Raw genomic sequence first — 16,041 nt, forward strand, 5'->3', positions numbered from 1 at the left:
TAAGCGTTCTTGTACTGTTGTCCAGGTGCTAACATCAATGCCCAGACAGAGGAGACCCAGGAGACGGCTTTGACTCTAGCATGCTGTGGAGGCTTCTTAGAAGTGGCTGACTTCCTCATCAAAGCGGGTGCCGACATTGAGTTGGGCTGTTCCACACCTCTAATGGAGGCTGCACAGGAAGGCCATCTTGAGTTGGTCAAATACCTACTGGCTGCAGGTGAGCAGGAGGAGAGGAGGTTTAGCGAAGCCGTGCTGCATTTAAAATGCGCTAGTTATACCTTTTGTGCTGACAGTCCTGATCTTTATTATTCAGGGGCAAATGTTCACGCCACAACAGCAACGGGTGACACAGCGTTGACATATGCGTGCGAGAATGGACACACTGATGTTGCCGATGTGCTGCTGCAGGCTGGAGCCAACTTGGTATGCCATGATCTTAAATGCCCCTTTTCACCAATGAGCTGACATTTGATTTACGTAGGTTTATAAAACAGTCTTTGTGTGCAAATGGTAATTGATTGAATTGAACACAGTCTGTTGTGTGAAGCAGGGTTTGGAGGTTGTAGTACCAGAGCAGCGTTATTGTCGAGTCATATTTTTCTGATCATATATAACTTAGAACTTTTTTGTTGAACTTCTGCACCGAACCAAAGATTTATCAACTTTGTATTCCAGGAACACGAGTCTGAAGGGGGGCGGACGCCCTTGATGAAGGCAGCGAGGGCAGGACATCTTTGTACAGTGCAGTTCCTTATCAGCAAAGGTAAGTGACTGACTCTTTGTTCAGAACAACCATGTGAAATAAAGTCCTTTTTTTGGAAACCTTTATTTGAAAGCATGAGAGGAAATGGGTAACATATCTCATACACTTGGAGTTCATTTGTTTCTTCTTCTCTTGTCCAGGTGCTAATGTGAACAGAGCTACTGCCAACAATGATCACACAGTGGTGTCTCTGGCCTGCGCTGGAGGACATCTGGCTGTGGTGGAGCTGCTGCTGGCACATGGCGCAGATCCTACACACAGACTCAAAGTAATGCACACACTCTGGTTAAAGATTAAGAACAGTTATAATATTTATGTTTTTCAATATATGTTTAATACCAACACATCATTAAAACCATGTTTGTTTTTTCTTTGTAGGATGGTTCGACCATGTTGATAGAAGCTGCTAAGGGTGGCCACACCAATGTGGTTTCCTACCTGTTGGACTATCCCAACAACATCCTATCTGTCCCAGCCCCCGACCTCTCCCAGCTCACTCCCCCCTCGCAAGATGCCTCTCAGGTAAATTCAGCAATAAATCACACCTTGTAAAGTTCAGGCAGGTCTAATAATTGTTTTTAATTGTTTGAAACTTACATGTCCTCTGTTGTTACAGGTTCCTCGTGTCCCATTCCAAGCTCTCGCCATGGTAGTGCCCCCTCAGGAGCCTGACCGTGCCCCATCAAACATCACCACACCCCCACCCGTCTCCAGCAAAGGTAATCAGTGCTACAAAGTTTAAGACTTTATCTTGCTTTTGAGCTCTTGTTTTCCTAATTTTCTAGTATTCTTTTGTTAACTCATCCTAATCTCAATTTCTTCAATCTCTTTTGTTTAAATCCAGGCGTGTCCAAACAGAGACAGGCAGCCCTCCAGCCCGGTGTCCCCAGCTCAGTGGGCCGGGGGCCTGAAGCAGAGCCCCTGCCGCCCTTCCACTTGTGCCAGCCTCTCGAGTGCATTGTGGAGGAGACGGAGGGAAAGCTCAATGAGCTTGGCCAGAGAATCAGTGCTATCGAGAAGGCCCAGCTTCAGTCACTAGAGCTCATTCAGGGGGAGCCGCTCACCAAAGACAAGATCGAGGAGCTGAAGAAAAGCAGAGAGGAGCAGGTATAATCAGTCATTCATTTGATATCTGATCTCAATCTTCTCTGTGTTTTAAGAAAGATAGACATGACCTTACGAGCAAATCCATTCTTAAATGTTATTTAATATCTGAGTGGCGTATCAGAAGTTAGTCAAATAAGGATGTGGCCGTTGTCCACTTAGGTGCAGAAGAAGAAGAAAATCTTGAAGGAGCTGCAGAAGGTGGAACGCCAGCTGCAGCTGAAAACGCAGCAACAGTTCACCAAAGAGTATATGGAGGCAAAGGGTTTAAAAGAGGAGCAGGAGCCAGGACAAAGCCAGGGCCCAGGCCCGGGGCCTGGATGTACGACAGCTGCTCCAGGGCCCCTTCCCGCCACACCAGGTGCCCTAGTACACACTGGCTCCGACACGGACGAAGAGGCCATCAAGGAAGAAACAGAGGAGCAGCCAGGAGAGGAAGGGGAAGAGGTGAACCTGTTTTTAATTTTAATTTTGTCACTTCTCCAACACTGTTTACTGACTGCAGAGATTCAAGGTGTTAATACATTTTCAGGAAGAGGAAGATGATGATGATGATGAAGAGGACGGGTCAGAGGAAGAGGGGGATGGAGAAGAGGACAGTTACCCCAAGCTTCCTCAGGTGGGCACAATCCTCTACAGGGATGGGCCACAGCAGCCTCCTCTGCCCCCTTCGCCACAGGCCCAGCCCCAGCCCCAGCCTCCTCCTCCGCCTCTTCAGGCTGCCTTCGTCCCCATCCAACCCCTGCCCGACTACAACCCTGCAGACTACCCGGGAAGCACTAGCCCAGAGCTGCAGAGGGTACTGGTGGGGCAGCAGATGCTGGGCCAGCAGCAGGGTCAACAGTTGGCTGGGTTAGGCCCAGGAATGATACCTCAGCAGGCCCCAGATGGGCTCATGGTAGCTACACCTGCACAGACACTCACAGACACGCTGGATGACATCATGGCAGGTAAGTGCTTTGACTCTGATTGGATGCAAGTGTCTGCTAAATCCCTTGTATGTGTTCAAATAACCTTTTTTTCCCCTCCACTCTAGCTGTGAGCAGCCGTGTGCCCATGCTGAACACTACAACCTCACCCACACCCCTGTCCCAGCCACCAACACAGATGCCCGCAAACATCGCTTCACCCCCTTCGGTCCTGCCCCTCTACCCTTCTGTCGACATAGATGCACATGTAAGACAAAGGGCCAGTTATATGTGACAGAATTCTCAAAAAAAAATGACTTGTTTGTACAAAGTTAGACTTTTTGTTCTCTTCACAGACGGAGAGTAACCATGACACAGCGCTGACGCTGGCATGTGCAGGAGGACATGAGGAGCTTGTGTCTGTCCTTATTGCACGGGGAGCCAACATTGAACACCGGGACAAAAAAGGTACAACTTGTAAACATTAGTGAGATATGAAGTGAATTGATTAAAGATAATTAATATATTGAGTAACCCTTATATTCCTTCTCTCCTCCACAGGCTTTACTCCTCTGATCCTTGCTGCCACTGCTGGCCACGTAGGAGTGGTGGAGGTGCTCCTGGACAAAGGGGGTGACATTGAGGCTCAGTCAGAGAGAACCAAAGACACGCCCCTCTCCCTTGCCTGCTCTGGGGGACGTCAGGAGGTAAACACATTGTCTTTCAGTTTACCTTCACAATATTGACATTCCTGCTCATGATTTTCAGTGTTTGACTATGCTGTGTAATCATCACTTGTGTTGGTCAGGTGGTTGAGCTGCTGCTGCTTCGGGGAGCCAATAAGGAACACCGCAATGTTTCCGACTACACGCCTCTTAGCCTGGCTGCTTCTGGGGGTTACGTCAACATCATCAAGATACTCCTCAATGCTGGGGCTGAAATAAACTCAAGGTGAGCGTTAGGAACCTAAGTATCACTTTGGCCCCTTGGAAGGACTGAAACATGCCTTCCAGTGTTAGGTTTGAATTATATTATATTTATTTTATTAATCTGACTGTGACATTTATTAGTTCCTGAAAGTGAATGAGGTGGTACTATGGAGACACCAGAAAGTGCCAGAAATGTCCATGAAATGTTCTAGCCACACCCAAAAGTAAAACCATGATCACATGATTACCTACATGTAAATAAGGAATGAGGATACAGTGATACCACTATTGTTCATATATATTACTGGTAAAGATAAGTGTGTTCCTCTTTGTGTGCAACGTCATGAATGCCTGGGAGAACAGAAACAGTAGAAAGCAGCGCAGAGGCCACCAATAATGTTACTGTAGTACTTTTTAAAATCTCTTTTACTTCATTCTCTCTTCAAACTTGGTGGTGACTATACAATGTTTGAGAGCTACTTGAACATAAATGGATGGAAAAATATTTACTCACCAATGTAAGGATTTTTATCCTTTTTTGTCCTTTCACTGTAGAAAAGGGCTGAAAATTAGTGCATCACATGTTTCGATCACTACCGATTGGTAATTGAGTTGATAATACATGTTTAGTGACTGAAACAAAGTAAAATGATGATAACTGAAACCAAGACAAATACTCAGCATTTAAGTTTTATTTTGGTTGTTCTCTAAACAACACATTTTTTTACACTAGGACTGGCAGCAAGCTTGGAATCTCTCCTCTGATGCTGGCAGCTATGAATGGTCACGTCCCAGCAGTGAAGCTGTTGCTAGACATGGGCTCAGACATCAACGCCCAGATCGAGACCAACAGAAACACAGCTCTCACCCTCGCGTGCTTCCAGGGACGGGCTGAGGTCGTCAGTCTCCTGCTCGATCGCAAGGCCAACGTCGAGCATCGTGCTAAGGTTAGCGTCGGGATCACATATACCAACACACATCGTATTCCAGTTTCTAGACTTGATGAATTAATTTGTGAATATTCTGACTTCATGCAGACCGGCCTTACTCCTCTCATGGAGGCGGCCTCAGGAGGTTACGCAGAGGTGGGCCGGGTGCTGCTGGACAAAGGTGCCGATGTCAACGCTCCACCTGTTCCCTCATCCAGAGACACTGCCCTCACTATTGCTGCAGACAAAGGCCACTACAAATTTTGTGAGCTGCTTATCAACAGGTGAGTGCTCTGTGGTGTTCCTGTGATGAACCATGTTCTGGTTTTCTTATTATACGCTGATCCTCAGTCCTTTCAGCTACTGAGTGAATAAGCTGTTAAAACTGCGCTGTGGTTATACTTTTCACTCTGGTTGAGGTGAGGTGCTGATGCTGTGTTGTTTTTATTGTTGATGCACAGAGTGTACTTCACATTATATTTCACACCTTGAATGCTGGTGAGGCAGAGGGATAAAAAGCACATTCCCTTTAAAATCAGGCGTCGACCATAGATGAGTCTGTTGATTCCTTTCTGTCTTTGCAGGGGTGCCCATATCGATGTACGAAACAAGAAAGGGAACACTCCTCTCTGGCTGGCAGCAAACGGCGGTCATTTTGACGTGGTGCAGCTCTTGGTGCATGCCAGTGCTGATGTGGATGCAGCCGACAATCGCAAGATTACCCCACTCATGGCTGCTTTTCGAAAGGTGCAGACTATATCAGAACTTGGTCAATGTGTTAGTCATCATTTTAGCGCACCTCTGATTTCTAACCATTCTGCCTAAAATTTTAGGGTCATGTGAAGGTGGTGCAGTATCTTGTGAAGGAGGTCAACCAATTCCCGTCAGATATCGAATGCATGAGATATATTGCGACCATCGCTGACAAGGTAGGTGTTGCGCTCCTTTTCAGTCACTAGTCAGAACTGGCAGAACTGGTGTTGATGTTAGCAGAGCTCTAAGCTGTTGGTTTCTTGTCGTTGTTGCAGGAACTGTTGAAGAAGTGCCACCAGTGCATGGAGACCATTGTCAAAGCCAAAGACCAGCAGGCAGCCGAGGCCAACAAGAATGCAAGCATTCTGCTCAAGGAGCTAGACTTGGAGAAGGTAATGTCACATCCTGTGTCTGTGTTTCTGGAAGTTATCATATTTTGTTATCATATATATCACTATGAATGAAGACACACATGTATTTTTGTATTCCATATCTTTGATTTTAAACATGGAACATATATTTTTTTCAATATAGTTTCAAGTCAGAAGCCGTCAGTGTAAATAAAAAGCAATGATAGTTTAGAAAAGGATTATATATTGAAAATGATAAATTGCTTTAATACATACATACAACCATTTTCACTTATCCATATATACTTATTTCTGTATATCAATTGAGAACTATCGCATTTGTAAAAACGTCAAATTTAAAAAGGAACCTAATCAGGCCTTGATTTCAAAAACGTTAGAAAAGAACCGCCATATTTATAAGAGATGTTTTTTTTGTTTTTTTTGTCTAATGACGTATGCAGGCCTTATAGTCTCTATACAGGACGAAAGTGTGTTAATCCAACAACCACGACAAACATGTAAATAAAATGACTCTGTGTGTGTGTGACAGTCCCGGGAGGAGAGCAAGAAGCAGGCCCTAGCTGCTAAGCGTGAGAAACGTAAGGAGAAACGCAAGAAGAAGAAGGAGGAGCAGAAGAGGAAGCAAGAGGAAGAGGAGGGGCAGAAAACCAAGGAGGATTTCTCTGAGATGCAGGAGCAGAAGGAGGATTCAGCTGATGGTAACTTTCCATGTCTTTTCCTTAAGTTCCTAGAGTGGTCAAATATTTACTATTCTGTTATACTAGAGTTAAATGGTTTGTAACTGTTCCTGTCTGAACTTTACCTGTTTGCCTCCCCATAGAAGCAGATGTTCCTATTGAGCCTCCAAGTGCAACCACCACCACAACCATCGGTATATCTGCCACCTCCACCACTTTCACTACAGCTTTTGGTAAGAAGCGAGCAAGTGTGGCCACTACCCCAAGCACCAATCGCAAGAACAAAAAGAACAAGACCAAGGACTCCTCGCCCAACGAACCCATCATATTACAGGATCCGCAGGTAAGCACTACAGCTTATATCAGTGATATAGTTTGTCTTTGTCTGATGAGTTGATTTAACTTGGTGCCTGTGTTTATGTCCTCCCCCTAGGTTGCACTAGCACAGCACAAGGCTGACAAGAACAAGATCCACGGTGAGCCCCGGGGTGGGGGTGGGGGAGTGACAGGTGGCAACAGCGATTCTGACCCCTTGGATAGCACCGACTGTGCCAGTGAGAGCAGCAGCAGCGGGGGCAAGAGTCAGGAGCTCAACTACCTCCCTGACCTCACCTCATCCGCCTCCTCCTCCTCCTCCTCTTCCTCCTCCTCTTCCTCAGCCCCCTCCTCAGGAGCGGCCCAGTCCCAGGTCCTCCTGCGCGGCCCAGAGAAGAGACACTGTCCTCAGCCGCAGACTGACGGCAAGTTGGACAACAAGGTCACAGTCTCCATCTCAAAACCAACGCAAAAGTGAGTCCCTGTTGAAGCAGAGGAAGTTCATTATCTTGTACACTAATTGGCTATCGAGTGAGAAATTGTTTTTCTGTGGTAACTTTTGTTAAGTTGAGCATTTATCACAGTTTTCTGACATTTCATGGACCAACCAATAAATAGATTAATTGCGAAAGTAAACAACAGAAAATGATATGAAAATAATTTAGATGAAGCCCTAAATTTGAGCTTTGCCTGTTCTTTCACAGAGCTCCGGATATGATCGACTCCACCTCGAACTCCCTGCCCTCACCATTCAAGACCATGGCTCTTCCTATCACCTCGCCCAACAGTAAACTCAGCCTCACAAGCCCCAAGAGAGGCCAGAAGAGAGAAGAAGGTTGGAAGGAGGTGGTCAGAAGGTCAGCAGTTATTTTATATTGTCTGTTTACTTTACAACCTTTCACAGGGTTTTCTAGTTTTACTTTATGTGCATGCATTTGTAGAAGAAAAGTGTTTTTTTTTTTTTTTTTTTATTCAGCATCAAACTTGTTCCAGTCTGCCAGAATAGACAGATGAATAATGAAATGTCACTGCTTCCTTTTGAAGATCAAAGAAGCTGTCTGTGCCAGCCTCTGTCGTGTCTCGGATCATGGGCAGAGGAGGCTGCAACATCACAGCCATCCAGGACGTGACGGGAGCTCACATTGACGTAGACAAACAGAAGGACAAGAACGGGGAGAGGATGATCACCATAAGGTAAAAATGATGCCCTCTGGTGGACAGCAAACAGAAATACAGCTGTAGTGTAACAGTTGGTCATGTGCTTTAAGCCCATAAGCCCCATCTAGATGATGGATTTCTCTCACACTTGATTAACCAATAGTCTGTATTCCTAATGGATGCGATACACCTTGGTCTGCCAATATTGTTATCAATGCAGTGATTCATTGGCAGAACATTGGTGGGAATACACAACAAAAATAATTGATAACAGCAATGATATTGGTCCTGATAGTCACAATTGAGCCATCCCTAAAGAATTGTTATTGTAGAAACAGTAAACCTGCACATTTGCTATTGCTAGTACAAAGACAAAAGCCCTGGTCTGTTATAAAACTTAATCACAGTGAATTATGTTTATGTGATCACTATTGATTTGGTATACTTTTTACCACAAGTACTTAGTCTGAATAAAGTGCATTTTGTTGTTTCAGAGGAGGCACGGAGTCTACAAGGTATGCAGTCCAGCTGATCAATGCTCTAATCCAAGACCCAGCCAAAGAGCTCGAAGATCTGATCCCCCGCAATCACATCAGAGCCCCAGGCTCTAAAACGACCTCAGCCTCCTTCCCCAGCACCACAGGGGCCACCAGCGGTTCAACCACTGGGCCAAAGGCCCTGAGCTCGTTGGTCACCCCCACAGGCGTCTCGTTCCAGCCCTCCTCATCCTCGCCTTCATCCTCCTCTCAGGCTGGGGGCAAGATCGGGAAGGGGCTATCATCAAATGTCAGACAGCCTTTCCCTGTGTCTCTGCCACTGGCGTACGCCCACCCTCAGCTGGCTCTACTGGCTGCTCAGACCATGCACCAGATCAGACACCCTCGTCTACCCATGGCCCAGTTTGGTGGCACCTTCTCTCCTGCTGCCAGCACCTGGGGGCCCTTCCCTGTGCGTCCCGTGAGCCCTGGCAGTGCTAACAGCTCCCCCAAACACAACGGAGGAACCAACGGCACCGGAGGCCAGGCCAGACCCAACGCGACCCACAGTGAACACAGCAGCACAGTCAGCTCAGGAGCCTCAGTCACGACCACCAACACCACCACCATCGCTTCTAACACGTCAGCAGCCACAGGCTCGCCTCATACCCCGAACCCTACTCCATACAACCCCCAACCGAGCGTCCCCACTCCGTCGTCTGTCAGAAAACAACTCTTCGCCCCGGACCCCAAACCTGCTGGTGTCACCCCTGTGTCTGTTGTTGCTACAGCTACTAGTGGCAGCAATGCAGTACGAGGCACAGGTTCCCCTGCACATCACAGTTCCACTACAGCCACTGCGAATGCACCTCAGCAGCCTGTTGGACCTATCTCGCAGCCCCCGATCCAACCCCCAGCTAAAACGGAGCCCAGTGTCGTTGCCCCACCTGGAAAAGACAAGCCCTCTCTACCTGTAGAGAACCAGCCTGTTTCTGTCAGTGAGAGCATCAACTCTGTGGGTTTCACTAGCCCCGCCATGGCTTTACCTCCCAAACCAGAGCCTCGACAGCAGTTACCTCCCCCTCCCTCCTCTGTGCCATCCTCAGAGGCTCCACCACCCCTCCTCAACCCCCAGCACAGCTCCCACCTCCCCTCAGCACCTCCTCCTGTCCTCTCACACAATGTTGCACACCCAAACAACACTGTACCCCACTTCTCAGCCCCCGCGCCTAGAGTCTCCCATCGTATGCAGCCACCAGGGCCTTACTATTCCCATTCTGAGCAGCAGCAACAACAGCAGACACAACAGCAGCAACAACAACAGTCTGTGTTTGTGCCCTTCAATGCTCAGCAAGAGCCCCCGAAACAGACCCAAAACCATACGTCCCAGCCCACAAGTTTGCCTCCACAAGCCCAGAGCCAAGCTCAAGCCCAGGCTCAAGGCTCCCTTCAGGTCTCTGCTAACCTGGGGATGATGAACGGTTCCCAGATGCAGCATGTGGCCAATGCAGGCAAGCCTCAGCAGATACCCCCCAACTTTGGTCCTGCAGGTCTCTTTAACTTCAGCAGCATCTTTGATAACAACAGCCAGGTGAGTTGAATTCAAATATTAGACAGACATCTTGTTGTAGTTTTGGCTCTGCTTTTGCAGTGACTTCAAATGACAAACAATGAAGTTAAGTAGTTGAGCAGAATTACAAGTCATTAAAGTAAATGGTACAATGTCATGGTTCAAAAATCAGTCATGCCCAATGATTAAAATGATTTTGTTATCAATTCTGCTTGCCTTGCAGGTTGGAAACAATCAGGTGTGGGGTGCATGTCATCTGCCAGCTCGATCACCTCCAGAGCAGTCGTACTCAGCCCCACCAGCCTACATGAACATGAGCCAGATTGAGAATATGATACCCCCACCTCCTCCGGACAGCTCAAAAGCCCCTGGCTACCGCTCTGCCTCACAGAGGATGGTCAACAGCCCCATTGGTATGATGGCTTTCAATTTAGTTTATGAAAGATGAATGAATATATCATATACATGTGAGAAAGATAGCACAACACAATCTGTCTTGACAATGAGGCATTTGACCCTGAAGTTTAAGGTAGACTTTATGTACTCGTGTGCTCAATAATGAGCTGTTGTCTCTTTCGTTGTCTGCACCCACAGCGTTGACCAGCTATGCCACCAGTATCTCTGGCAGCCCTGTGTATCTGCACGGTCATACAGGGGTCGGCACGCCTTCCTTCAGCAGACAGCACTTTTCCCCTCACCCATGGAGCGCATCCACATCAGGTGCAAGGCTCATGCTTGTTTCTTCATTAACTCTTCAGCCTAGAGTTATGTTTTTAGCCTTAAAAGACTAAAAGTTTAGTTTTGCACTGTTCTTTTTTGCTTGTTTCGTCTGTAACCCTCCATAGATCCATGAATGGCATTTTAACTTTCTGTTTTGATTTTGTTCATCAGTATGCAAGGCACTGTGAAAATTCATGTTTCACTTACTTTTGTATGTGTGAATCTTATCTGTCCCTAACTATTTCCTCCTCTTCTCCACTAGGTGAATCTCCTGTCCCACCTCCCTCTACGGTGTCATCCTCAGCCCTCTCCACCTCAGCTGTGGCCCCTCCACCCCAGCCTAAGCAAGGCAGCTCCTCGCAGCAGGACCGGAAGGTTCCCCCACCCATCGGCACAGAGCGGCTGGCCAGGATCAGGCAGACGGGTTCTGTCAACCCACCTCTCCTCACTACCAGCTACACAGCATCTGTTGGACAGGGAGGCATTTGGTCATTCGGGGTCGGGAGTGCTTCAGGTAGGAGCACATTTTGTTTTCCTTTCTGTATTTTTATTTTTTTTTAGATTAAGACAAATCTCAGTTGCTGATCATCATCAATGCAAATTGCTAATCCCCCTCGTGTGTCTTGGTACAGAGGCCATGTCCGGTTGGTCCCAGCCCCTGATGAGCAGCCACATGATGCACCCTCAGCTGCAGGCAGAGCAGTCAGCCTTCTCTCAGCACCAGCCCATGGAGCAAGATGACACGGGCATCGCTAACCCTGCTAACAACTACCACCAGCCTCAGCATTTGCCCAACAGTTACATGGACTTCCCAAAGGTAACACAAAGCCACAGCTCCGTAGATAGTTACCCATCTTCCTCTTATGTACATGTTTAAACAATCATCTGTTATTGTGTCTTCAGGGGATGCCTATGTCAATGTATGGAGGCACCATGCTGCCCCCTCATCCTCCCATGGCAGAGGGGCCAGGGGGACCAATGTACAATGGTTTGCACGCTGGTGACCCCGCATGGAGCCCCATCATCAAAGTGGTCCCAAACAATGCAGATAACTCTGACCCACAACAGCAGGTAATGCCCTCTATTATACTGGTTGGAGGTCAGCAGTCAGGCTTGTATTTCAGACAATAGTCTGAAATAATATTTGACTACATCTGTCCTAACATCTGTCCCTTATCGGTCCTCTCTCCCCTCAGGTGTGGCCTGGTACCTGGGCACCTCATGTGGGCAATGTGCACCTGAACCACGTCAACTAGACAGCGTCCACAGCAATCAAACGCACACAGCATGACCCACAGCGCAAACATGAAATACAAACTGACGAACATGACCGATTAAGACAAACGAAAAAGAAAAACGTTCAACATGTAAACTTTAGTAGAGACCTGAAAGTGCAGAGCGGAGGTTGAAGAATTGGAAGTTCTCTTGACACCATTCTTTGATGTGCCTATCTCAAATGAGGAAAGAGGAAATTGGGGCGAGAGCTGTAATCAGTGTCTCGATTGATGCAAACAAACATGCGCGATCACCTGTTTAACAGGATCCATTCTCTGCGTAGTTTAGCGATTTTGACTTAAACCCACATACACCGTTCTTGGGCTGCAGGGGGCTCAACATGAAGTAGCTATTTAAACTTGGCCCAGAACTAGATGATGATTACCTAAAGAGAAAGAGAAATCAGAACCTTTTAGAGTGGTAAATACATGTATAATTGTTTACATACTAAAAAGGGTTAAAATGAGAGTAAATTTCATGTCGTATAGTGGCTCTACTTTATGTAGCCTGTATTAATGTGAAATATTTACCTTAATATTCAATAAAAAGATTGAAAAGTATTTGTGTGCTGTTTTATGAATCATTATGTTATAATTACATTATTGTGTTATTTTCATGATCAACAGGCAAGACTGAAAATATCATTTTCTGAGGGTTTTTTTTTTTTTGTCCTCTTCCGCAGCTGGAGTCTCAAAAATGTGGCTTAATGGTCGTAAAGAAGATTTTAAAGATTTTTTTTTAAATGACCATGCTATGAATGTTTAGTCTCTTTCCTTTTAAACTATTTTAGCTGAGACTTGGGCTAGCTGGAAAGGTTCACTGTCATTCCTAGTGATACTTAAATAGGGTGCCTCTGTAATTTGAATCTGACCTATAAACAAGTTGGAAAGCTAGTCAGGCTGATGTTATTAAATATTCATACATACATTCATATATATGTATGAAACATTAGCTTATGCAGTATAGAAAATTACTGTAAATTCAATATTTTGTTGTGCCCTCACAGGAATAAATGCTGTTTTCCAAACCACAATACATCATCACCACCTGAGAGTCAATAATGGCTGCAACACTTAACTTTACTCTATGTTGCCACCCAGTGGTGATAGTGGGGATCTACCATAACCTAAAGTAGAAAGGTATAGCAAACAATACATTTTTATTCAACATTTTTGACAGGGTTGAAAAGTCATGATCAAACCTAATCTGGTTTGGGTTGTCATAGATTGCAGTGCCAGAGACTTTTTATTTTCTTGGACCATATAATTTATGTAGTTTTACAATGCTTGTCTAAGTCTGAAGGCCCCAGTTGACTATTACACAATTAAGCACTGAGTTCTCTGGAGTTACCATAATTTAAATAAAATAAGGCACTTCACTGACTGGAAAAGATGTGTTTCTCATGCTATATTTAAATTTTCTGTGGGAATTAGCAATTGTTGAACGCCCATGCTGGTTTATTAATGTGCAACCACACTGCTTATGTATAGAGCGCTCCACCTGAACGAAGACTGACATTTATTTAATTCCTCTTGGTGTGTATCATATGCACAACACATGCACCTCTATAAGCCAGGATGAGGCACGATAACATTTATCCCCTTAAAAACAAAACAAAACCCAGGACTCTTATTTTGAAGTCCGGGGGCAAAGTGTACCCGGAAGTGTAGTTCCCTGTTTCCTCACTGGCTCTTGAAGGTAAGCATGGCGGCCGCTACGACAACACCAGCGGATCCGGCACCGAAGGCGTCTCCTGAACCTGTGCCGTTCGACTTTCAGCCGCCGGTCATTGAAGGCTTCGACCCTTCGCCGAGGGTCAAAGATGAGACCTCAAAAGAAAAATTCCTGAGAAAAACCAAGGAGAACCCATTCGTCCCCATAGGTGAGTTACACAAGCTGGAACAGTGCAGAGCCAAATTACACAAATGCAGGACGTTCTGTCTTCAGTGGTCCAATCACAGATATCTAATGCTGCGTTTTCATCTAATGCTCCACTGTGTGTATGGTGTTTGCAAATGGTCACTAAGTAAAGGTAAAATCAAAGACAAAGTAATTGTTATCGAACCTAATGAGCAGCTTGTGTTAACACTGTCAATGACAGCTGACTTCAATTACGATAAAAGAAGTCGTACATTAACCAAACCTGAGTTAAAGCTGCGTCGTGTTTGTAGCTGGGAGTTTGACACTGTTTTAGTTTTAAACATTGTGCAGATGCTGTGCCCTTGGAAGAAAATGTTGTCATGGTACAAGCAACCCAAATCTCAATCACATTCTCTCTTCAATTCATTAATTAGAGATGTCCAGCTCTGTGACTGGGCTGCAACCCTTTACAGTTGGAGGTGAAATTCCCACACTTACAGTTTGGGACTATCTGTAAATAGTCTCAGAACAGCTGACAGTGAAGCCCGTGGATAGATGGACATGTTGCGTTTCTCAGTGGTACTTTGTGTTCTTTGAGCTTCACAAACAATCCATTGTACTGATATTTCAAAAATCTCATCAGAGATGAACACAAGTATTTGCATGACTAGGTAGACACAACTTTGGGTTAAATCACTTTTATCCCTCTGATTTGGGTGAATTTACCCTTTAATGCTTGGCTTTAATGGCAACTGTGACCTTGATAGCCCAATGGTGTCAGAACCAGGGCTGCAACAAACAGTTTTTCATATCGTCTATTTCATCTGTAGATCATTTTCTCAGTTAATCAATTAGTTCAGTTAGGTCAATAATATCAGCCAGTGGTAAAACATGTCGATCAGTATGTTTACCAATCCAATCCTCTACAGTCTTGTTTTGCCCACAACCCAAATATCTTCAGTTTAGGGTCCAGAAAATATTCACAAAGAGATGCACATATGAGAGAATTTGTTTTCTTAAAAATTAATTTACAGATGAATTGATTACCCAATAGTTTGCCATTAGTGTGATATTTAAAACTCACCGATTAATCATTGCAGCTCTAGTCTGAACATACTACCTTGTTTTTCATTACAGGCGACCTGTACTGTTCCCTGAGCAATGTTCTGTTTGCTGAGTTCTAAGTTTTTTCCTTGTGTCCTCCAGGTTGTTTAGGAACAGCAGGAGCACTGATCTACGGTCTCCGTGCCTTCCATCAAGGGAAAACCAAACAGTCCCAGATGCTGATGCGGGGACGTATCTTCGCCCAGGGTTTCACTGTTTGTGCCCTTATTTTTGGAGTTTTCGCCACAGCTCTGAAATCCAAGCAATGAAGATGGACCACTCCCTCTACCCTGAGTCAGACCAGCCCGACTTGGAAGCGGACTGATCTGTCTGAATGAACTGAATAATGTATCATGTACTCCATTGTTCAGATACCTCTGTAAAGTCCAGCACTATTTATTGTTGTTTGAAAACTGTGAATGGCTCACGGTGGTATATTTTGCAACAACAAAGTATAATCGGCTCCTCATCACACCAAGTAACCAGGCTGGATTTTACTGATTATGTGCTAAAATAATACTGAGGCAAAATGCTGATGAACATAAATGATGTGTTCCTTGTTTCTTCCTGTGGCTCACGTTTCAAATGTTCCCATGTGTTGCCACTGAAATGTTCCATGTAACACCTGAATGTTTTCTGATATAAATTTTAAGTTGAACCTCATGTCTTGTGTGTATTTGAGATAAAGAATCATGCTCACAACTGTATTTGTGTGGGGGGGGGAGGTGCCTACTCCTTCTGCAACCTTTATTTAACAGTCATTTAAAAAAAAGAAAAAGAAAAACCAGTGGGGAAATTAACTGTGAGCACAGATTCTATATTAACGGCCAGGGTGAGCAGATCTAAAATAGGAAGAAGCTTTACATCAAAACACAGGCCCAGTCTCATTTTCCCCCATGAACACCCAACAGACTTTCAGTGTCACGTGGAAACCCTTGAATAGGAGGGCTCCGGATGTTGTATTAATAATGTGACAGCACTTTGTGAAATTGTTTTACTTGTGCAGAGGCATTCCGATGGCAAGTACAGAGACTCTCATGGAAACAAATTAAACTCATGCCTGTACGGGCCTTGTCGACATGTACGTAAGTGTTTTGGCCTTTTGTACACGCGTAGTGTTGTAGGTCAC

The 16,041-nt window shown here is 45.4% G+C and overlaps 2 protein-coding genes across 7 annotated transcripts in view; both read left to right on the forward strand.

Moving 5' to 3' along the window:
• Positions 1 to 12,508, forward strand: part of ankhd1 (ankyrin repeat and KH domain containing 1) — a 24,249-nt gene extending 11,741 nt beyond the window's left edge. For 4 of the 6 annotated variants that reach the window (XM_037076506.1, XM_037076507.1, XM_037076510.1 and 1 more), the window contains exons 10-39: positions 26 to 217; positions 314 to 423; positions 676 to 763; positions 904 to 1,031; positions 1,142 to 1,285; positions 1,380 to 1,482; positions 1,608 to 1,870; positions 2,030 to 2,314; positions 2,400 to 2,817; positions 2,904 to 3,043; positions 3,132 to 3,243; positions 3,337 to 3,482; positions 3,584 to 3,726; positions 4,438 to 4,651; positions 4,742 to 4,917; positions 5,218 to 5,380; positions 5,467 to 5,562; positions 5,662 to 5,778; positions 6,287 to 6,455; positions 6,578 to 6,777; positions 6,868 to 7,223; positions 7,454 to 7,606; positions 7,794 to 7,943; positions 8,402 to 9,974; positions 10,177 to 10,366; positions 10,548 to 10,673; positions 10,936 to 11,187; positions 11,306 to 11,490; positions 11,577 to 11,744; positions 11,870 to 12,508. In XM_037076506.1, the coding sequence (XP_036932401.1) occupies positions 26 to 217; positions 314 to 423; positions 676 to 763; positions 904 to 1,031; positions 1,142 to 1,285; positions 1,380 to 1,482; positions 1,608 to 1,870; positions 2,030 to 2,314; positions 2,400 to 2,817; positions 2,904 to 3,043; positions 3,132 to 3,243; positions 3,337 to 3,482; positions 3,584 to 3,726; positions 4,438 to 4,651; positions 4,742 to 4,917; positions 5,218 to 5,380; positions 5,467 to 5,562; positions 5,662 to 5,778; positions 6,287 to 6,455; positions 6,578 to 6,777; positions 6,868 to 7,223; positions 7,454 to 7,606; positions 7,794 to 7,943; positions 8,402 to 9,974; positions 10,177 to 10,366; positions 10,548 to 10,673; positions 10,936 to 11,187; positions 11,306 to 11,490; positions 11,577 to 11,744; positions 11,870 to 11,929 (6,620 nt within the window). In that variant the 3' untranslated portion in view covers positions 11,930 to 12,508. The remainder of the gene's footprint in view (positions 1 to 25; positions 218 to 313; positions 424 to 675; positions 764 to 903; positions 1,032 to 1,141; positions 1,286 to 1,379; positions 1,483 to 1,607; positions 1,871 to 2,029; positions 2,315 to 2,399; positions 2,818 to 2,903; positions 3,044 to 3,131; positions 3,244 to 3,336; positions 3,483 to 3,583; positions 3,727 to 4,437; positions 4,652 to 4,741; positions 4,918 to 5,217; positions 5,381 to 5,466; positions 5,563 to 5,661; positions 5,779 to 6,286; positions 6,456 to 6,577; positions 6,778 to 6,867; positions 7,224 to 7,453; positions 7,607 to 7,793; positions 7,944 to 8,401; positions 9,975 to 10,176; positions 10,367 to 10,547; positions 10,674 to 10,935; positions 11,188 to 11,305; positions 11,491 to 11,576; positions 11,745 to 11,869) is intronic. The other 2 variants (XM_037076512.1, XM_037076508.1) reach the window with 2 other exon arrangements.
• Positions 12,509 to 13,596: 1,088 nt separating this feature from the next.
• Positions 13,597 to 15,611, forward strand: higd2a (HIG1 hypoxia inducible domain family, member 2A). Its single transcript, XM_037077377.1, has 2 exons — positions 13,597 to 13,830; positions 15,015 to 15,611. The coding sequence occupies exons 1-2, from the start codon at positions 13,653 to 13,655 to the stop codon at positions 15,179 to 15,181; spliced, it is 345 nt and encodes a 114-aa protein (XP_036933272.1). The 5' UTR covers positions 13,597 to 13,652; the 3' UTR covers positions 15,182 to 15,611.
• The last annotated feature ends 430 nt before the right edge of the window (positions 15,612 to 16,041 follow it).

This window comes from Acanthopagrus latus, chromosome 18 (assembly GCF_904848185.1).
Source record: "Acanthopagrus latus isolate v.2019 chromosome 18, fAcaLat1.1, whole genome shotgun sequence".
Classification (NCBI taxonomy): Eukaryota; Metazoa; Chordata; class Actinopteri; order Spariformes; family Sparidae; genus Acanthopagrus; species Acanthopagrus latus.

Excerpts from the sequence above, each read along its gene's own strand:
- higd2a (XM_037077377.1), top strand. The coding sequence starts at position 13,653 with ATGGCGGCCGCTACGACAACACCAGCGGATCCGGCACCGAAGGCGTCT. Across the intron at positions 13,831-15,014 it reads GAACCCATTCGTCCCCATAG|GTTGTTTAGGAACAGCAGGA; the intron begins GTGAGTTACACA and ends TGTGTCCTCCAG.